Source organism: Fragaria vesca, linkage group LG3 (genome assembly GCF_000184155.1).
Source record: "Fragaria vesca subsp. vesca linkage group LG3, FraVesHawaii_1.0, whole genome shotgun sequence".
NCBI classification, from domain to species: Eukaryota; Viridiplantae; Streptophyta; class Magnoliopsida; order Rosales; family Rosaceae; genus Fragaria; species Fragaria vesca.
In genome coordinates this window covers 11,030,737-11,050,255 of record NC_020493.1, presented here as the reverse complement: position 1 = coordinate 11,050,255, position 19,519 = coordinate 11,030,737, and the positions used below count along the sequence as shown (strand labels likewise).

General features: G+C 38.5%; 3 protein-coding genes across 3 annotated transcripts; 1 reads left to right on the top strand and 2 right to left on the bottom strand.

The window, feature by feature from the left end:
* Nucleotides 1-1,299: 1,299 nt before the first annotated feature.
* Nucleotides 1,300-4,949, bottom strand: LOC101291801 (bidirectional sugar transporter SWEET2-like). The gene is made up of 7 exons (XM_004294122.1): nt 4,620-4,949; nt 3,461-3,497; nt 2,700-2,916; nt 2,440-2,598; nt 2,212-2,331; nt 1,957-2,083; nt 1,300-1,667 (listed from the first exon to the last, which is right to left on the bottom strand). Exons 1-6 carry the CDS (start codon nt 4,678-4,680, stop codon nt 1,970-1,972), a joined length of 708 nt encoding a protein of 235 aa, XP_004294170.1. The 5' UTR covers nt 4,681-4,949; the 3' UTR covers nt 1,300-1,667; nt 1,957-1,969.
* A 2,539-nt stretch (nt 4,950-7,488) lies between these two features.
* Nucleotides 7,489-10,744, top strand: LOC101291504 (probable rhamnose biosynthetic enzyme 1-like). Its single transcript, XM_004294121.1, has 3 exons — nt 7,489-7,675; nt 8,310-9,885; nt 10,001-10,744. The coding sequence occupies exons 2-3, from the start codon at nt 8,323-8,325 to the stop codon at nt 10,451-10,453; spliced, it is 2,016 nt and encodes a 671-aa protein (XP_004294169.1). The 5' UTR covers nt 7,489-7,675; nt 8,310-8,322; the 3' UTR covers nt 10,454-10,744.
* A 768-nt stretch (nt 10,745-11,512) lies between these two features.
* On the bottom strand, nt 11,513-19,233 carry LOC101291216 (alpha,alpha-trehalose-phosphate synthase [UDP-forming] 1-like). The gene is made up of 17 exons (XM_004294120.1): nt 18,879-19,233; nt 18,608-18,705; nt 18,082-18,470; nt 16,972-17,086; nt 16,715-16,816; nt 16,121-16,271; nt 15,642-15,730; nt 15,450-15,498; nt 14,925-15,025; nt 14,146-14,333; nt 13,635-13,752; nt 13,226-13,402; nt 13,032-13,154; nt 12,861-12,948; nt 12,631-12,761; nt 12,428-12,526; nt 11,513-12,128 (listed from the first exon to the last, which is right to left on the bottom strand). Exons 1-17 carry the CDS (start codon nt 19,231-19,233, stop codon nt 11,733-11,735), a joined length of 2,769 nt encoding a protein of 922 aa, XP_004294168.1. The 3' UTR covers nt 11,513-11,732.
* Between the last annotated feature and the right edge of the window lie 286 nt (nt 19,234-19,519).

Here is a 19,519-nt window from a genome sequence, read left to right as displayed (position 1 = left end):
GCAAACATAAATTTTCTTTTGTATTTTTACAGACACCATTTAGGCTCATCAAAATGATTTTCTGGGAAATTGCATACTGATATGAGTAATATCCTCACATTTGGTTCGTAACATGAGGATCACTTCACAATTTTATCATCTCCTCCATCCAAACAACTTGTTATAGATGCGCACAATCCAGTTCTTGAACTTACACATATAGCATCATCCACTTCCTTATTAGCAACCATTGGCTAAAAGCTAGCTATCGCTCTGTTGTTCAATATCATATGTTGCTTCATTCTCATTATAACGGATTTTTGTTTATTTATGTAGGAGAAAGCAGCTCCTGTTGCGAGAACGACTCTGAGGGACTTGCTGTAATTTTTATTTATTTTTGACAGAAATGTTCTAAATAGTTTTACCATATGAGTGCAATAGGAGTTTCAGTAGTAATGCCATCAGAAGACAACTTCAGCAACCTTAATAATTACCATTTATGTACACAGCTAGCTGTAACATTAATTATGAACCTGCTTCTTCTTTGGTTTTTCATGAGGTACTTTTCAATTGGGTGCACCCCTGTCGCTGTGATGCAAACATAATTTTGACAAAGAAATAATTGAGAATGGACATGAGCTCTAATTCACCCCTGTGATCTGTTAAATGTTAATCTACCAGTCCTATACTTGTACATCAACACGAGGACAGGTGAGATATGAAGGAAAGGTAACAATATTGGACCACAGACTTAAACTACATCAACTGGATGACTGGATCTTCACACTTCATTTTCCCTTATCACAACATAAGATATGGAGTTACGGATCTCAGTTGCAATGCAGGGCCGTTTGAACAGTGTTGTTTTACCATTCAGACTGGAAATTTTTATGGAGTACTAGTCCACTTCAGGTGCAGTGTGTGTGTGCGCGCGCGAGCTGTGTGTGTTACAGATCTCAGTAACAATGCAGGGCTGTTCGAACAGAGCGCCGTTCTAACACTGTTGTTTTATGATGAACTCTTGCTAGTTCACTTCAGGGTGCTCTGTGTGTGTGTGTGTGTTGTATTAAACACAAGGGGGGCTGGTTTGTTTCTCTTCTGGAAGTTCCACAATTTAACATGTTAAACAGTTCTATATTATTAGAATGTTTGAATTTCGGAAAGACAACTGATAATCCAAACTTCCCAAGAAGATTATGACGTAGAATCACAAGGGAAGATTCCAATTTCACTGAAGCAGATAGGTATGATCACAAATTACATGAAAAGAAAAATATGCCTGAGAAAGGAGGTAAATGGAAACCACTCGTATCACTAGTTGAACAAGTAATGGAGAATAAATTTCATTTCTGGAACTTGACCTATCTTTTCAGCAAGCTACTGAAGCCATACAAAAAGGGCTTTACATACAGGTTTGACTTGGTGAGCTGTAAAAGTTTTTGTTCTTGGACAATCACATGAATGCTACATATGGAAAGGGAGAAAATCTTTGTATCTATCTATGATACATGTTGAAGTTTCTCACATAGACAAAATAAGATGTAGGGAGGCCGGAGGGTGACAAATGAGGCACCCAGGAGCTTGAAAGGCTGAAGAAACATAACTTATGTCGCGAGTCGGTAATCAGCACCACGCTTCACTTCAATCATCTTGCCTTATCATCTCAAGATAACATTTTTTTTTCTTTCCTAGTAACAGCAGAAGAAATATAAAAAAATAAAGACCGCGGCAACATATGATTTCTAAATTGCTCTGAAATTGACTTTAGATGTACACACTAGTGCAGAGAAAACCAATGGCCAGGCCACAGTTATCTTTGCCTAAGAAAAATAGAGCACTAAATTCATTAACTTGATGCTCGAAAAGATCAGACTTGTACAAGCAATAAGTAAACAGAAGATGGTTCTGGTTGCAAGAAGCCACGAAAAACTATAGAGAATCGCATCGCAACAACTATTAAAAGATGATAACACTTACTTCAATGTAACATTTATGCATACGAAACTATCAAGGGTTCTCTGGAGTCTTCTTTCGATGAACGATGATAGTGAAAGTACAACGCCAATTGCACAATCCCCAAGATTGTTCCTATCCCATTAGGGACCTGAAAATTATGATGATACCATTAGACAAGGAAAACTAGGACTATGTATTCTGAATTGACAACTCCAAATAGCTACTTTATGAGAATTGGCAAAATCAGAGAAAAACAAATTGCTGAAGGACTCTTACATAAACGTAGGGATCGAAATTAAAAATTCCATACAGAAGGAAAGAGGTGCTCATTAGGAAGGTGGAAAGGGAGAGATAAAAGGGCATGAACTCAACACTCTTTGTACGGATCACCAAGTTCTGCAAAAATATGTCAGTAAGTAAACTGAAGTCACACAAAATAATACAAAATAAAAAACAATATATACATTGATAAAGAAGTACTCCCTTTGCCTTGGAATGACTTACTATTATGAACAATGGAGAAGCGAACATTGATATAAGAGAAAAGCAGCTAAGCAATCCAACAATTGTCCGTCGTAGAAAAAGGTCAGATATCTGCAAGCTCCCAATGGCTATGATTGCAAATAAACCAAAAACTGCTACTAACAATCCCATCATCCACACCTGTGAACAACATTAAGGGGGAAATAATGACAGATTAGAACATAAAAGGCTTTCAGAAGCTTCATAAGAGTGCCAAGTGAGCAATTCGGAAGATTGCATACCTTTTTTGGTTTCTCAGCATAGATTATGAAGAGGGTTATGTAGGCAAGTTGAAACACTGCACCGACTGAATTGACTGTTAGAATCAATATGTTATCAGAAGATATAAGAGGTGATCCATACCACATGCTGATCATGCAATTCAAAAGGGCATATATGTATGGCAGCCCTGAGAACTCTTCAGTTGAACCATTTCTGATGATTCTTTTGAATGTGTGCCTGTCATTTATAAACAAAGATACCATTAACTAAAATCAGAAACTGGTGAGTAAGTGAAACAAAAAACACTTATATATATATATATACACATATATATACACAATCGTTATCAGGTGCGGACGTCCACACGGCTCTTAAAGTGCGGACGTCCCTCCTTTCGCCACCGTACGGCACCGGCGAGGGCACGCCTCCACCCCAGCGGACTCCAGCAGCTTCCCCGACCACTTTCCATCCCCGGCGAGTCCGCTGAATTCCCGTTTTCCGGCCAGATTGACTTTGTTTGAAGTTTTGGGTAATCTGGCCGAAAAACTGGAATTCGGTGGACTCGCCGGGGAGGGTAAGAGGTCGGGGAAGCTGCTGGAGTCCGCTGGGGTGGAGGCGCGCCCTCGCCGGTGCCGTACGGTGACAAACGGAGGGAAAATCCGCAACTTAAGGCGGTGCTGACGCCCGTATCTAAAATGGACTATATATATATGTATATATTCTCCGGTTTTCTGGTATTGAATATTTCTAAACAGAATGATCAATCGTGAGTGAGACTTACATAGGCGAAACAAACAGCCCAAAAGCAAAGAAATTGCCTGCAATGAATAAAAACGATTAGCATAACTGGAGACTTCTTCTATATATACATACATATTTATATTGCTACGATTTAGTACTCTATAAATCTGATCACTAGTATATGGAATTACCGGGTGCACCTCGTTGTTTTATTAGATAATTCTTCCAATATCCCCACACTCCCACCCATTCAAAGGCGGACACAGGTTGAAGCTTTTGGGGTTAAGATTTTTGGAATATGCAAGGGCCAAATTAAGCAATTTAAGCGCATTTTTGTAAGGAATTTGAACTAATTTGCCCCCATAGGATTCCTAGTGAACTATTGCAATGAAAATAGCCCCCACTAAAGAACAATCCTCGCGTCCGCCACTGCACCCATTCAAGTATTTTAGTTTCTAATTCCAACATTTTGTTTTAGTTTAACACCAAATTACAGGATTACTGACATTTGAAGATGTCATGATGAACAATTTGCCTTGTACAGACTAAAACATACAATTTACAGCATCGTAAATGCAGATTTGTTATTCAAAATGTTGCATGCTATGTGCTTAAGCAATGTAAGCCCAAACGCCTGAGTTCACCAGCTTAATCAATTAAGCAAGCAAACTCTCAGAAAAACTCAAAGCGCTCATTCAAATCAACATTTACTTTCTTGCTATAAATATGTTTTTTTGTCATCCTTTTTCAAGTCACACAGTATAAAGTCATGTCAAATAACACTTCCAACCAATACCAGTCACACAAAAAAGCATCACAACACAATCAAGTTAGTCACCAACTGCTGCAAAAGCTTCACCTTTCACAGCAAAAAATTAGGCCACAGGAAAATGAATGTTTAGGAGATCCCATAGAACATTCATAGTTTTCTCCTAATCAGTACTGATACCAACCATGAAGTTGACTTTCAGACCAAAATGGGAAGAACCCAAAAAAATCAAAGGGAGTTCCAGGGGAGTTCCTTTGCATTTCTGCAATAACAATCAAGAAATGCAGCAAATCACAAAGCACAACAATCAAGCTCCCTAAGACAACAACCAGTTCAATAGATTCAAACATGGGTCTTTCCCTGTTCAACTAAAACCAAATCCCAAAACAAGAACAACCCAATTAAGAGAAGAGATTGAAGAGAACAATACCGGCAATCCCAGCTGCAACTTTGGCAATAAGAAATGCGGAATACTGACCAGAAAGAACCATCAAATCCCTCTTAAATGAATTCAAAACCTTTCCCTCTGTACTTCTGTCTGATATTCAATGCTGCTCACTCCCTCCAAAATCTAGCTGCTGCTTTTTCTCAAATTGCCACGCCAAAAAAAGAGCCTCCGAAAATGGCTGCTTAAATGTCACCTCCTCAATAATATATATTTAGACAAAACTTAGACTGCAACAAACTACCGTGCAAGGCTTCAAGTGTTGCTTGGTTTCTTTCTTTTGGCCCATTTTATTTACAGAGAGAAAAGAGATATATAATTATTGAGACCTGAGGTGGCTGATGAGGACGAAACCAAACGAATGATAAATGTGCAGAATAAGTAATTCCAAAGACGTCACATCTGGGATTAGTCATCGACGTATTTCCGTTTATAAATGGTTACACGAAGCAGGGAGAGTAGTGGCCACTTGTATCATTTCATGTTGCTCTTGATCTAGCTTCCATAACTATCAACTATCTATTTCTGGTATCTGAACTTCAGGTTTTATCCAACTTTCCCTGATGTTCATATATTAGTTTTAGATAATTCGATCTAAAGTATCCGACTTTCCATGGTGTTTTACAAGTGAAAGTACCTAACGAAGTAATGGGAAGAAATGTACGGATCATCAGCTTAAGATGAGATGAAGAGGTAACCGAAGACATAATTTATGCATTAGGTTCTCACAAATGACCTAATAGTAACCAAAGAGCTATGTTACGGTCTTGAAAGGGATTACATTCTTAATCTTTTTGAACTCTATTGAATAAATTACGGTATTTAAGTCTACGTTGACCGACACTGTTACGGTTTCTTAATATTTTGGAACTCTATTGAATAAATTACGGTCTTTGAGTCTACGTTGACAGACACTGTTACGGTGCTTCAAAGTAGCATTGAAATTTTTGAGTCAAAAATCGTAAAATTACAAATTTTGTAGTGATGCCCCTCAGTCAATGATCGAGTTAATCCAGCAACTTCAGAATCATGAAAACACTTTTCTAAGAAACCAACAACTTCAATACTTAGTTAGCCAAAAAAACTAAACCAACTTCAATCAGCCATGAATAATAACCGAGTGTACATGACTATGTTTTTACATAAAGAATGAAATAAACACCCACCCCACTACCCAATGGTTTATATTCTATGTAGCATATATATAAAACGATTAATAAGTCCCACGACTTCCTTGCAACTGAACAAGAAACGTGCATGTTCGAGATATGAAGCTGATATCCAGGACAAGCCAGCCTACCATTTTATATTATTAGTACTAATATAGAAAAAAGGACTTGGTTTGTTGTGGATGTCAACATCTATTGAGAAAGTGCATGGATTCTTCTGCATTTGTGAGATATGGCGTTAATTGGGTGATTGTGTTTCAATTCAGCACGTTGCTCCAACCAGTAATGTTTCCTCCGGTTGCACCCATCTTGACCCGTCCTAGCTAGTGATTTGATTAGTAGCTATCGAAATTAAGAAGGCATCTTTCAAGGATAAAGGGTGTATTCTCGCTTCTTAGTATCATAGCTATTAGAATTTAAGTGGTTATTATCAAAACTTAAAGGTTCTATAAATTGTTGAGGAAAATTTATAAATGTTCGGAGAAGAGTCATAAATCGTTTTAAGAGAGCATGAGTAGACCGATCAGACGAAGAAGAAGAGTTAATTTACTGATTTCACATGTAGAGTTGGTGGCAGAGTTAGCATTTTTTCCTAGGGATAGTTAAACTTCTTCGAACCGGCCATTATACTTACCTAGAGTGAAGTGGAAGTGTTTAGTTTTAGCATTGTCACCTTACTCACCTAGTAATTAACTTCACCTAAGAAAAAAAAGATCAATAATTTTAGGGAGCTAGTTCATCACTTGTGGATGGTCCAGTGACCTGTATAAGAGGAAGATTGAGCGTCCCCTTGGAAGCAAAAACAAGCAGTCTGATTTGCCGCCACCGCACAGTTTTGATTATCACCCTTCCTAGCCTTGCTGCTAAGGGCAAGTAGACACTGTAGGTTTATTTTTAGACTTTGCCTACATACCGCGAAATATCCACAGTTATAGGCTTCCTTTCAGTAAGTGAGCACGGCAGTAGAAATGTATGTGACGTAGCTTTCTATCTTTGAGTTTAATTTTCGTTTGAATAAATTAAAAAGAAGAAGAAGAAAGAAACCTACATGCTAGGCGAGAGATTATTCAAAGATTCGAAATGATAGTTGGACTGATTCGCACCCTTTGGAAATAATTGGCCCAAATTGATGCCATGACGGGCTTTGGGAGCCCCAATAACAACAAAGAAAATCTAAAATTGCAGATAGCCCATCAGTGAGTCAAAGCCCAAAATTGGCCTCGGACATTAACGCGCTCAATTTCAACAATCCATTAATCAACAACAAAACAAAAGAAAGAAAAGTCAAAACTGAGAATTGAAACACCTTTGATTAAGAAAGTTCTTCAGATCTCCGGACAACTGGTCCTTATTAGCACTTAACCACGACTAAACCCGCCTACGAAATTTACGATTAGAGGATAGATTATCTCTAATCACCTGTAATCACCCTACGTGTCAATCCCCTATTGGCTGACCTCCCTAAGTCCACCCGGCAGTCCTCGATCCCACTTGATCTTGACCTCACAGGAACACCAATTTTTTTGACTCGCGCATCACCAATCCTTGCGCACAACCTACCCCCTACAAACCAGGCGGCCCCCACAAAAGACGTGCCGTCCCTCCACTTCGTAGTTCCATTACCCCGCCAAGGGCAATCTCGCCATTTCATATTTCTGCGATTTACAGAGGACTCGTATATATACAAAAACACACACAGAAGCTCATATCACCTCCTTCCCTTTTTTCGCTCCGCGGTTATCTCCCCCATTTCCTCCCCTGTCTGAATTTCCCTCTCAAGTCTTTCTCCTTTCAAAGCCCCTTGAGGCTTCAATTTGACCCTTAACTTCTCTTCCGTCTGGGTCTTCGATCTTGATCGTTCAAGTCAAATTTGTAAGCCCCCCTCACACTACTAATGCTCTGTTTTCCTCAATTCTGTTTTGGCGTTGTGATTGCTCTAAAGGTTGTGGCTTTGGCTTCGTTGGATCGAAATGTGATCTGGGTTTGTTTCGGTTTTTGGATCTGTGATCTGTTTCTGGGTGCTTTGAATGTTGCTTGAGATATTGGGTTAAGCATTTTACTTGGTTTGTGATCTGGATCTGTGTTTAGATGGAGATCGGATCTTCATGTGATTTAGGAAATGTTGATGAATGTGCATGATCTGATTGTGATGTGTTGGATATGGTGGATTTTGTTTTCAGTTTTTGGTTTTGGTTATTGTGTGGTGTTTGATGTTGAGTTGTGTTTTGTTTGGTCAGGTTGCTTGTGGGTGAAATAAGAACAGTTAAGAAAATGAAGCGTAATGTTTTAGTGATTTCTAAGACTTGATTTGATAGTTACTTTTAATGGGTCGAAACCAAAGTCGATGCAGTGCTTGGTTGTATTATATGTGCTCTGTTTCGGCATAAACCAATGGGATCTGTTAACCATTTAATTGATCTGTTCCTTATTTACTACTCGATAGGTTATATCTGTAGCTGTGTAATTTGTTGGTTCTTATGTTATTGTTTTAATGTTTATTCTGTAGAAGTTGCCTTGATATGGCTTCATATACGCCCAAAAACATCCTCATTACTGGGGCTGCTGGCTTCATTGCTTCCCATGTGGCCAACCGGCTCGTTCGCAGTCACCCTGAGTACAAAATTGTTGTGCTTGACAAGCTTGACTACTGTTCGAATCTGAAAAACCTCCTTCCCTCCAAGTCATCTCCCAATTTCAAGTTTGTTAAGGGGGACATTGGAAGTGCTGACCTTGTCAACTATCTCCTCATCACTGAGTCGATAGATACAATAATGCACTTTGCCGCCCAGACTCATGTTGACAACTCCTTTGGTAACAGCTTTGAGTTCACAAAGAACAACATCTATGGCACCCATGTTCTTCTGGAAGCATGTAAAGTCACTGGCCAAATCAGGAGGTTCATCCATGTTAGCACAGATGAAGTCTATGGTGAGACTGATGAAGATGCTGTTGTAGGAAATCATGAGGCATCTCAACTCCTTCCGACAAATCCATACTCTGCTACAAAAGCTGGAGCAGAAATGCTTGTTATGGCATATGGAAGGTCATACGGGCTGCCTGTTATAACGACTCGTGGAAACAATGTTTATGGACCAAATCAATTTCCTGAAAAATTGATTCCAAAGTTCATTCTCCTGGCTATGCAAGGGAAACCTCTTCCAATTCATGGGGATGGTGCTAATGTGAGGAGCTACTTATACTGTGAGGATGTTGCTGAGGCTTTTGAACTCATTCTTCACAAAGGAGAGGTTGGCCATGTCTACAATATTGGGACAAAGAAGGAAAGGAGAGTTATTGATGTGGCACAAGACATATGCAAACTTTTCAACATTGACGCAGAAGCATGCATCAAGTTTGTTGAAAACAGGCCTTTCAATGACCAGAGGTACTTCCTTGATGATCAGAAGTTGACGGTGTTGGGGTGGTCAGAGCGTACTGCCTGGGAAGAGGGGTTGAAGAAGACTATAGAATGGTACACTAAGAATCCTAACTGGTGGGGTGATGTATCTGGGGCACTGCTTCCTCATCCACGAATGTTGATGATGCCTGGTGGGATCGAGAGACATTTTGATGAGCCTGAAGAGGAAATATCCGAGTCTTATGTCTCAAGTAATCCTCGAATGTTGGTTCCCCCTACCAAATGCAGTGGTTCTCCTCGTAAACCTCCCTATAAGTTCTTGATCTATGGTAAGACTGGGTGGATTGGTGGTGTACTTGGGAAGCTATGTGAAAAACAAGGGATTCCTTATGAATATGGAAAAGGGCGTCTTGAGGATCGGTCTTCACTTGCTGCAGACATTCAGAATATTAAGCCAACTCATGTGTTCAATGCTGCTGGTGTGACTGGAAGACCTAATGTTGATTGGTGTGAATCTCATAAAGCAGAAACAATTCGAACCAATGTTGCTGGAACCCTAACCCTAGCAGATGTTTGCAGAGAGCATGGGCTCCTTATGATTAACTTTGCGACTGGGTGTATATTTGAGTATGATGCTAAACATCCGGAGGGTTCAGGCATTGGGTTCACTGAAGAAGATAAGCCCAACTTCTTTGGTTCTTTCTATTCAAAAACCAAGGCCATGGTAAGTTGACTTGGTATTTCTGATTTTGTTTATAGCGTTTCTTATCTAAAATCTTGAGTTTTTGTTTATCTCTATCCTCTTCTAATATCTTACATTTGTTTAATTATTTTATCAGGTTGAGGAGCTCTTGAATGAATTCGACAATGTTTGCACACTTAGAGTTCGTATGCCCATCTCATCAGACCTGAACAACCCACGTAACTTCATCACCAAGATTTCTCGTTATAACAAGGTGGTTAACATTCCTAACAGCATGACCATCTTGGATGAACTACTACCCATTTCAATTGAGATGGCGAAGCGGAACTTGAGGGGTATCTGGAACTTCACAAATCCTGGGGTCGTGAGCCATAATGAGATCCTGGAGATGTACAAGCAGTACATTGACCCAAGTTTCAAATACTCCAATTTTACAATTGAAGAGCAAGCCAAGGTTATTGTTGCTGCCCGAAGCAACAATGAAATGGATGCATCCAAGTTGAAGAAAGAGTTCCCTGAGTTGCTACCAATCAAGGAGTCACTGATAAAGTATGTCTTTGAACCAAACAAGAAAACTTCTGCAAAATAAGCAGTATTCAGTTATAGACCTCAGGATGAACTCTCTGCCTTTTCAATTAGATGATATGCTTTAGATTACCTCGATTTAGTTTAATCAGTACCAGTCATTATTCATTCTTAGCCTTGTTTCATTATTTGTATTGTGCTAGAGGGTGGTGGGTATAATTCTACTGATATTTGTTTTCTTGGATGTATCTTGATTTCCATTGTGTTCCATTTTATAAGAAAATTTCAACAGGTTGCCATATAGATTATGTCATCTGTAACTTTTGTATTATGTTCAATGAAAGATGTTTTGTTAATATTTTTGTGAACAGGTCCATGTTTCTAGATCCTAGATCCACAGTTTGGGATCAGGGTTCTGGATCATGATTCTTAAAATCGATCACGATTCTTGAAATCATGTGATTGCATGATACATTTTCCAAACACTGAATCCTTTGTTGGTTCTCTTTCTCTCTGGACATAGACGTGGTCCGGCCTTGACCCACGAAAAGCATTGATCGGTTTGATCCTATCGTTGTAAAATTGGTAGAGAGCTGCAATGAGTCTGCAGGCCTGCAATTTCCTTTAGCTTTTGCATGCTGAACTAAACTTTAGTTTCTCTTCAGTGGAGTTAGAACTTTGATGGAGCTTAAGTTATAAGGCAATGCCTCGCCAGAGCTGCATTGCTAGAAACAAACACATTCGAAATTGGCAAGCTTGGTCATGGACTCGAGCATCTGACTAGTAGTCCCTACTGGCTCGGTCTGTTGGTCTTTGCAATAATCGGTTCAAGTACCAAATTTTGACAACGAATAACTTGTGAACATCTACTGAGCCTTGTTCGTAAAAAGGGGAGCGTGTAAATTAATCCCCACAAAATGACAAAATATATGTTTGGAAAACTTCTGGCTGAATATTTGAAGGACGATAATCTGGGATTCCTTTTTTCAGTTTAGCTTCAATCATCACTGTGATTCAGATGCTTTCAGTCCCTAACCTAGATTTCAATTGAAGCAACAACAAACTTTTAGAGATTGCTCTACAGTCTACACAGATAAAAGGATGACAAAAGAGAAGGGAAGGGGTTGGAAACTTGGAATATCTACAATGCAGATGAAATCAGAAATACACTTCTCTGAAATATGAGAACATTATATCTCTCAATCTGAAGATGCATCAGCCAATTCCTTCAGAAATGAGATTACATCTAACGACTGAGGTAGATATTAAGCATTTGTACGAGGCATCCCAACAGAACAAGAGTAGTAGTTCTCCTACACTATCTCCGAAATGTGAGAACATTGTTACTCAAAATCTGAAGATGCATCAGCCAACTCCTTCAGAAATGAGACTACATCATCTGATGACTGAAGTAGATATCGAGCATTTGTACGAGTCCTCCCAACAGAACAAGAGTAGTAGTTCTCCTTCTTGAGGTCAAGTACATTCCAAGAAATCTTATCAGGAGATGGCGACCTTACATTCCCAGATTTATGGTTGACAGCAGCTTTCTTCTCAGGATTTGGTAAAGGTCGTTGTGTCTTGTTTTGCGATGATTTTGACCCACTTTTGTTTGCCAGAAGCTTCGGAGAAGATCTTCTCTCACCAGATGACCTTAGTCCATCAGTTATCTTGCTTCTTGGAAGACCATTATTGTCAGTCGACAGATCCGGCTCGAAAAAGGTGTACACATCTTCATCCTGAAGTGAAGATAAGTATTTGAAAAAAGTGTTAATAGAAATAAGATGAACAACTAAACCATGCTCATATTGTTTGTTAAATATAAAAAAGGCAAAAGAGAAGGAGCATGCTAGTGAAGTGATAATATAACAAGGCATACGATGATTAATAGGACAGTCAGAGGTTCAGAAGAACCTTAACAAAAAACAACTGTGATGGTATGATTTGCAAGATCAGAAAGTAAACCTTATGAATAGAACATAGAAGAATTTAGCTGTGAAATGGGTGGAGGTGCAATGAAGTGCGATGAGAATGTTACCTTCCCAAGAAAATGCCCCATGCACAGTACATAATCAATGGGGGATGTCATGGATTTACTGTGAACTATCTCTCCCAATATACGGTCAATTGCTGCACCCTGAAATGATAAAGTAACTTGTCAAAATGAAAAAAAAAAAACAAAAACAACAAACAAGGAAAGCTGCTGTAGATATATAATGTCATACATATAAAGAAACACACCTTTGTGACACCAACTGCTCGCACCTCCACAGACCGGCTACCTTGAACAACATCAACAGATGCATTAGAGATTGGACCAGTCCAGAGATGCTGCAACATATCTCTCGCTTGAAGTCTTCCAAAATCAACATCTGCAGTTACATTATAGGCATAAGAAACAGAAACCAGGGCAGACAAAAGTGCACCTATTCGGGACACGATAAAAATGGGTTAAAAATAGAAGCCAGTACCTGCATATTTGTAATTCCAAACGAGGGAAGTTTCACGAAGTTCAAAGTGTGACCGGGGTGTTCTCTCTGTGAAATATTCAAAGACATGCTGAAACATACCATCAACAGTGTGTGTAAGCCAGGGGAATCAGGATATCGTGAAACAGAATATAGGTTGATTTTCAAGGTCACCTTCACACTTTCGACCCATTCCATATTCAAATGTTCAGGCATCGTTGTCATCCATTGTCCCTTTGTGGCCCGTAGAAACATTCCATTTTCAGCTGCCAACCACATGTCAAGCTCCCCAAAGTTCTGTAAAAACACTCGAATAAGAAGGGGATACAGTAATGGTGGCGAGGGATGCAGATTTGGAGATCGCTTACATCATCTAAGACATTCCTGTCACTCCCACTGAGGACAACAATGGTTGTGTTTGGATCATTGCAGAGTGCTGTCAAGGGTTCTATCAAATCCGGATGCAATTTAAGTTCCATTTCTTTTATTTGATCACCTCGTCTCTCAGGAGTGTCCACTGGTTCAGTTAAAGTCGCATTGAATCCCTATGTACCAATAATCACAAAGATCAGGATAAATGAAAAAGAAAATGTCCATTAGAAGTTGAAATTGATACGGCCTTCATTTATAATGCCTAAAAACAACCACTGCCTACAATACTAGTATTTGATCCCAATCCAATGAGTATTGAGACATTTCTAGGACTAGTGATTTTATGTGCAGAGGCTTTCCTATGCTTGACAGTGACAACATCCAGATATCATAACATCCACCTACCAGTATAAGCAATCGGTTATTTGCTCGTAAGTAACGTTGAATTGCCTCCCTGTTTGGCAGTGGTGGTGGTACTTGTCTTGTCCGCAATTGCGCCTCTACAACAGTATCGTTCAGCTCACTGGAAAACAATAACAAAAAGTTATCAAATAACATTTGACAGCCCATCTATTATTTGCAAAAGACAAGCATACTCTCATTTTACTATTCTCACATATGTATTTATCAAATTGAAATCATTGGTTTTCTGCTACACAAAGAATACCTTAATCACCCAATTACCATCTCCCTGAACTCACTTTCCTGATTTGAAGCTTACACATACTTATCTTTCTACTCCTAAGATCTACATATGCCCTCTAGATTAGATTAACTATACATTTCCCTTTTAGTTATATTTATGTAGCCATGTAAGAGCTATCGAAATTGTGTCAAAATAGCATGTATTCAAGCAAGCATGTAGCAGAGAGTGATTTCCATACACTTCACAGTTATGGCACTCCAATGTGTATACCTTACAAAAGTTTCAGCCCATTCCTGGGCAGTGTGGGTTGTCACATGTAAAAAGTTATGCCTATGTCGCTTCTCTCGTTCTTCAGAGGACATATTCAGTGCTTGGGCAATTGAATTGGCAACTTCTGTGATGTTCCATGGGTTCACTAGAATTGCTCCGGCACCTAGAGACTGTGCGGCACCAGCAAACTGACAAAATGCATTTGAAGTGTCAAAAACTGGAAGAAAACCTTAGTAACTTTTTAAATTTAAATAGTACACAATTCAACATAATTAAGTTCAGAAGTTGCATCTTCTGATGGTATTTAATTGCAACAGAGATAATACAGATGGGTTTCTACTTTCCAAGTATTGCAATAGATTTGTCATACTAAAGTTCCACAGCATTGCTAAAAGGTTTTGCGTATTGGCAATCTTGAGTTCTAGCCTTATTCAAGCCATGTAAATCCATAAGGTAACTCGTAGTTCCCAAAGGGGACAAAGATAAGTTATAAGTCAGAACTGAGAAGTAATATATGATATGATACTTCACTGTTCATTCTCTTGGATATCAAGTGAGCAACAACCATGGCATCAGATACAAGTTTAACTCTTTCTACACAGAATCAAGACACTTTTACAGAACCAATAAATATAATTTCAGAATTTCAAGCTTATTTGAGTCATAATCTGCATCTCCTTCTCTTTTGTAATATTTTCAATTTTGAAAAATAGCACTCAGAATCAATGAAAACTATGAGAAGAGACTAAGAGAGGATTCATAAAAGTTTATAGTTATACCTCACTAAGGATAAGGACCCCTCTCTTTGCATCTTGGCAAGCCACATATTCATAACTGACAAGATTCATTCCGTCTCTGAGGGATGTGACAAGTACTACATCTGACCAAAGTGAAAAGAAGCATAATATTAGGATAGATAAATTGTTAGCTGGAAAAGAGGCATACAAGTTATTCGATGAAACATGCAAAAAGAATGTTAAATATCTGAAATACCAAGGAACAACAATACTCAGAAAGCCGAAGATCATAAACTTAGAGAAACAGATGCTTTTCAAAGGAAAGGATAGTAGTCATGATATGCATATAAACTAAGTATTTTTCCACGTAAATTCCAGTAAGCTTATGACTGACAAATCTAGACTAGCTATGTGGACTATATAGTAAAAGCAAGACAATTTTAAGAATCCAGAAGGCACCACTATTCTCAAATAGAGACATATAACCTTGACAGCACTATATCAAAAAGAGTGCCAGAAAACATCTCAGTCCAAAGAAACAGGGCATCAAGGTATGTAGAATAGTACCTGTAACAGCATACAGTGCACATAATGCATGAAAGTCGAGAGAACGATCCTGTACACAAAGTAAAAATTACTCGATGAATAGATAACGCATAGAAAAAAAAAATGAAATAGGTTTCATAAAGTACATTTAGTTAAATTAGTTATGTGTGAGACTATCATGTAAGCTTCTCTTTTTAAAAGTCGAGGGCATACCAGGTGATGTATAGGGACAGCAGTCAAACTTCCAAATCTGCCATTAATTCGTCCAACAATTTCATGAACCTGACTTGTAAGTTTCTGATCTGTGGTAATGCAAAATAAGCAGGTTANAACTCCNTAAAAAAAAAATAAAAAAAGACATACAAAAACGAAAATTAAAGGAGTTGGAAATATTATGGATGCAACAAGAGAGAGTGATACCACTTAGCCAAACAACAGTCATAAACAAACTACTGTTCATATAAAGTAATCAGTTACGTCATGTAAGTAAGTAAGTTACATGGGCAAACAACAAAATGATTAAAACTAAAATGACTGGCTACATCTTGTTAGTCATAGAAGCAGCAGCAGTTTAGTCAGATTCAATAACCCAGCACGAAGAGGATGCCATTGGCAGGTGGAATCTAAGGACTAGCCTCTTGTACATTTAGATACAAAAAGCACTTGACAAGGCATTTAATGGAAGGGCATACACTCAGGAACATCGGTTCTTGTTGGCACTGCAATTTGCAGCAAAACCACTTTGTCACGCCAGATAGGGTTTTCCTCAAGAAACTTTTCAAACGCCAGTATCTTTTGAGGGATTCCTTTAATCATATCAAGCCGATCAACACCCAACATTACCTGTTTTGTCAAACAGTCAAAACCAGCATATTAGACCAACTCCAGCAAAGCTTCTCTACTTGTTTTTAGATAAAGCAGATAAAAAGCTATTATAAGTAGCCAATTTTAAAATGCATCTCTTACAGATTTCTCTGTTTTATCTAGTTTGAAAGTTGAAAAATACCCACAGATAAGTGAGCATATATATACAATGAGAGTTGCTTGACCAATACCTTGCCATATGTAAAGAACTGTAGAGAGAACTAAAGACATCAATACGTTTCCATCACTAGTCCTAGTCATCTAAAAGGTTTTACTTCATAATTTAGTACAATAAGAATCCAATACCCAACACCCAGTGGTGGAGAGATACCGGGAGTACAATGGCCAGTGGTCATATCACAATTTCTGTTTAAGTAATATAATTCAAAACTTAAAAGGCGTTTGTGGGCAACAACACTTACCTTTCGCCCTGCAAATCTTTCTTTCAGTTCCCTAATGTGTTCTTGGACTTGAGGAACCTCAAGTGCTCGTATGAAGCGATCTGAATCTATTCCAATAGGAAACTGAAATTTCAAGCACAGAAAACTAAGCAAGATTTGATAGTGTTCAGATGTCTGATAAAGAGTAAATTTTGTTTGCTGTTAGAAGTAACACTTAACCTCAAAGAAAAGAATAAAAATTTAAAAACAAAATACAGGTAACAATTAGAGAGAGATACCGCAGCCACTCGAGTAAGCCTCCCTTGATCCTCAACTCCTTCAGGTGTACCCTCAAGCCCAAGAATGCGAGTGCAAGCACTAACAAAGTGTCGTGCGTAGTCATAAGTGTGAAAACTGAAAAGGAAATGAATGTAGAATCAATATCAATATTTGATTTTTCTAATTCAGTGACATATATATATATATATTTATATATTTGATTTTATCAGGACAATGAAATGAAAGTGAGCCAATTAACTGTCTATTACGGAACGTATAGAGTGCCAATGTAAGTGATAACTGATAAGTCTAGTGACTTGATGTTAACTTATGCAGTCAACAACAGATGTTCCTTTCCTATTTATTGTATGCTAATAATTGCTTTTTCATTTTGTTCATCGGAATAGGGCTGAAAATATCTACCTTGAAACTCATTTCATAATGTGAAGAAACAAAAATGGAATGACAATATAACAGTACAGAACCTATTACAGGTTACCACTCATTGATGCTTAATCCAGATGTTCATAACATAAGTTGAAAGAGAAACAAGAGTATTAACTTACTTGATCAACAAAACAAAATAAGAACATGTTCAATAATATAAACTCAGGGGCTTCCAGCCATGTGATGCCCACATATCATGGTCAGCAATAAAAAAATTTATGTGGCAATGGAACATAGCTTAAGCACAATATGAGGATACTATTATCATGGCTGAATGTCAACATTATGCATCAAGCACGATCATCAGATAGGATTAAAGCTGTGCAGAAAGAGTTATCATTTATTTGCTGATATTCTTGACAGACCGCATAATCCCCAACACTAGTTATCTGCTGATATTATGCACACCATGCTAGTGGAAACATGGAATACTTTCCCAATAATGTATTCACAAATTACCATAAGAAATTCAAAAGATATGCCATCTGTATACGCCACTCTGTATCAACTATCTTAAGCAAAGTAAATCACATTGAGCAGAAGGTAACCAATACTTTCCCAATGATGTATTCACAGATTACCAAGCTTAAGAACTTCAAAAGAATTCAGCTGTCTAGCGGCACTCCGTATCAACTATCTAAAGCAAAGTAAATCACATTCAGCAGAATGTAACCAATACTTACCCAACCAAATCAGCTGCAAGAACTGAGCGCAGGAGTTCTGATCGTGATGGCAGCGTCCTATGAATTTCAGAGGAAGGAAATGGAGTGTGGAGAAACCAACCGACTTTCATTTTGCTGTTATATTCCTTCAAGCATTTTGGAAGAAACATAAGATGGTAGTCATGGCACCAAACAACATCACCCTCTTCATAATGTGCATTAACTACATCTGCAAACATTTGATTCGCCTTCTTATATGCAGAAAACTGTGACTGGAAACTCCGAGTGGTGGCAAGTCGATCTTCTTGTGGGAGCCCAAGGTAATGGAAAAGGGGCCATAAAATATTGTTGCAATAGCCATTGTAATATTGATGGACAATCTCCTCATCAAGGAAGACGGGAATACATCTCTGCGGGGAATTTACGGGTGAGACAGTGATGTTACTAAGTTCAACCACAATCACCTTGCAATTAATCAGGGAAAAAGCTGGATCTTTGTCTCTGAATAGAGAATTAAAAAACAACAATCCATGTACAGAATTTGAACCTTTTCAGCTAGAGCTTTTGTAAGTGCCTGCTGTCCAATATCATCTGGTACATTTACCCCAGCCCACCCAATCCACCTTGCCTCAAACTCCTTTACACCTTTAAACAACAACAAACATTACGAACTAGCTTCATCTTTTAAGGTGGAAAACCAAATCATAAATTAAAAGAACATGAGAAGCACAGAATGACAGGATACAGAAACCTTGTATAGATTGAAGATCTTAAACACTGTAAACAACATTCTGAATAAGAATCAAGACATCACATACCTAAAAGGGCACTGACCAGACCCCCAGCACTTATCTCCAAAGACCATGAATCTTCACCTCTCCTAACAGCAGACACGGGTAACCTGTTGGCCACAACCAACAGCCTTTGCCTAAGAGGCCTTGCTTCTTGGTTTTCAGGCCCCTCATTAAGTGCCCTTACAGCTGCAGCCCCATCCAAGTATTTTTCGAAATAAGAATTTCTTGAGCTTTCCTCTTCTTTTTCACTATTATTATCATTTGCTTCATTTAATTGTGATGATGCTCTATTATTCTTCCTAAGCTCCCTTACTCTCAAGAGCCGTTCAACTCGATTTGGAATGTGGGCTGAATTACTGTTGTACTTGTTCCCAGGCATACGGTCGCTCTAGTGATCAACCTTCAGTTCTAGTTTTAGTATCACGAGCGTCCCTGGGAGGCTGGAACCTTGCCCTACATTTTGTATGAAGCAAATGAAGTCAGCAAACAGCATAACAGCCAAATATAGCCTTTGAATCTTCCCATTTTGGTTTATAATAGCAGAAAACTGTGTGACACACGCAAGTACTCATTCCTCTTGTCACTAAAAAGAATTGGATAAGCATATGATGCATAAACATCACATATCATGACAAGCGGGCCAAATGAAAAAGATCATGCAAAGA

Coding starts and splice junctions, on each gene's coding strand:
- LOC101291801 (XM_004294122.1), bottom strand. CDS start 4,680: ATGGTTCTTTCTGGTCAGTATTCCGCATTTCTTATTGCCAAAGTTGCA. Junction 2,917..3,460: donor GGGCTGTTTGTTTCGCCTAT/GTAAGTCTCACT, acceptor TATAAATGACAG/GCACACATTCAAAAGAATCA. Junction 2,084..2,211: donor ATTTCGATCCCTACGTTTAT/GTAAGAGTCCTT, acceptor CATAATTTTCAG/GTCCCTAATGGGATAGGAAC.
- LOC101291504 (XM_004294121.1), top strand. CDS start 8,323: ATGGCTTCATATACGCCCAAAAACATCCTCATTACTGGGGCTGCTGGC. Junction 9,886..10,000: donor ATTCAAAAACCAAGGCCATG/GTAAGTTGACTT, acceptor TTATTTTATCAG/GTTGAGGAGCTCTTGAATGA.
- LOC101291216 (XM_004294120.1), bottom strand. CDS start 19,233: ATGCCTGGGAACAAGTACAACAGTAATTCAGCCCACATTCCAAATCGA. Junction 18,706..18,878: donor TCTGGTCAGTGCCCTTTTAG/GTATGTGATGTC, acceptor TGTTGTTTAAAG/GTGTAAAGGAGTTTGAGGCA. Junction 13,753..14,145: donor TGGGCTGAAACTTTTGTAAG/GTATACACATTG, acceptor ATTGTTTTCCAG/TGAGCTGAACGATACTGTTG.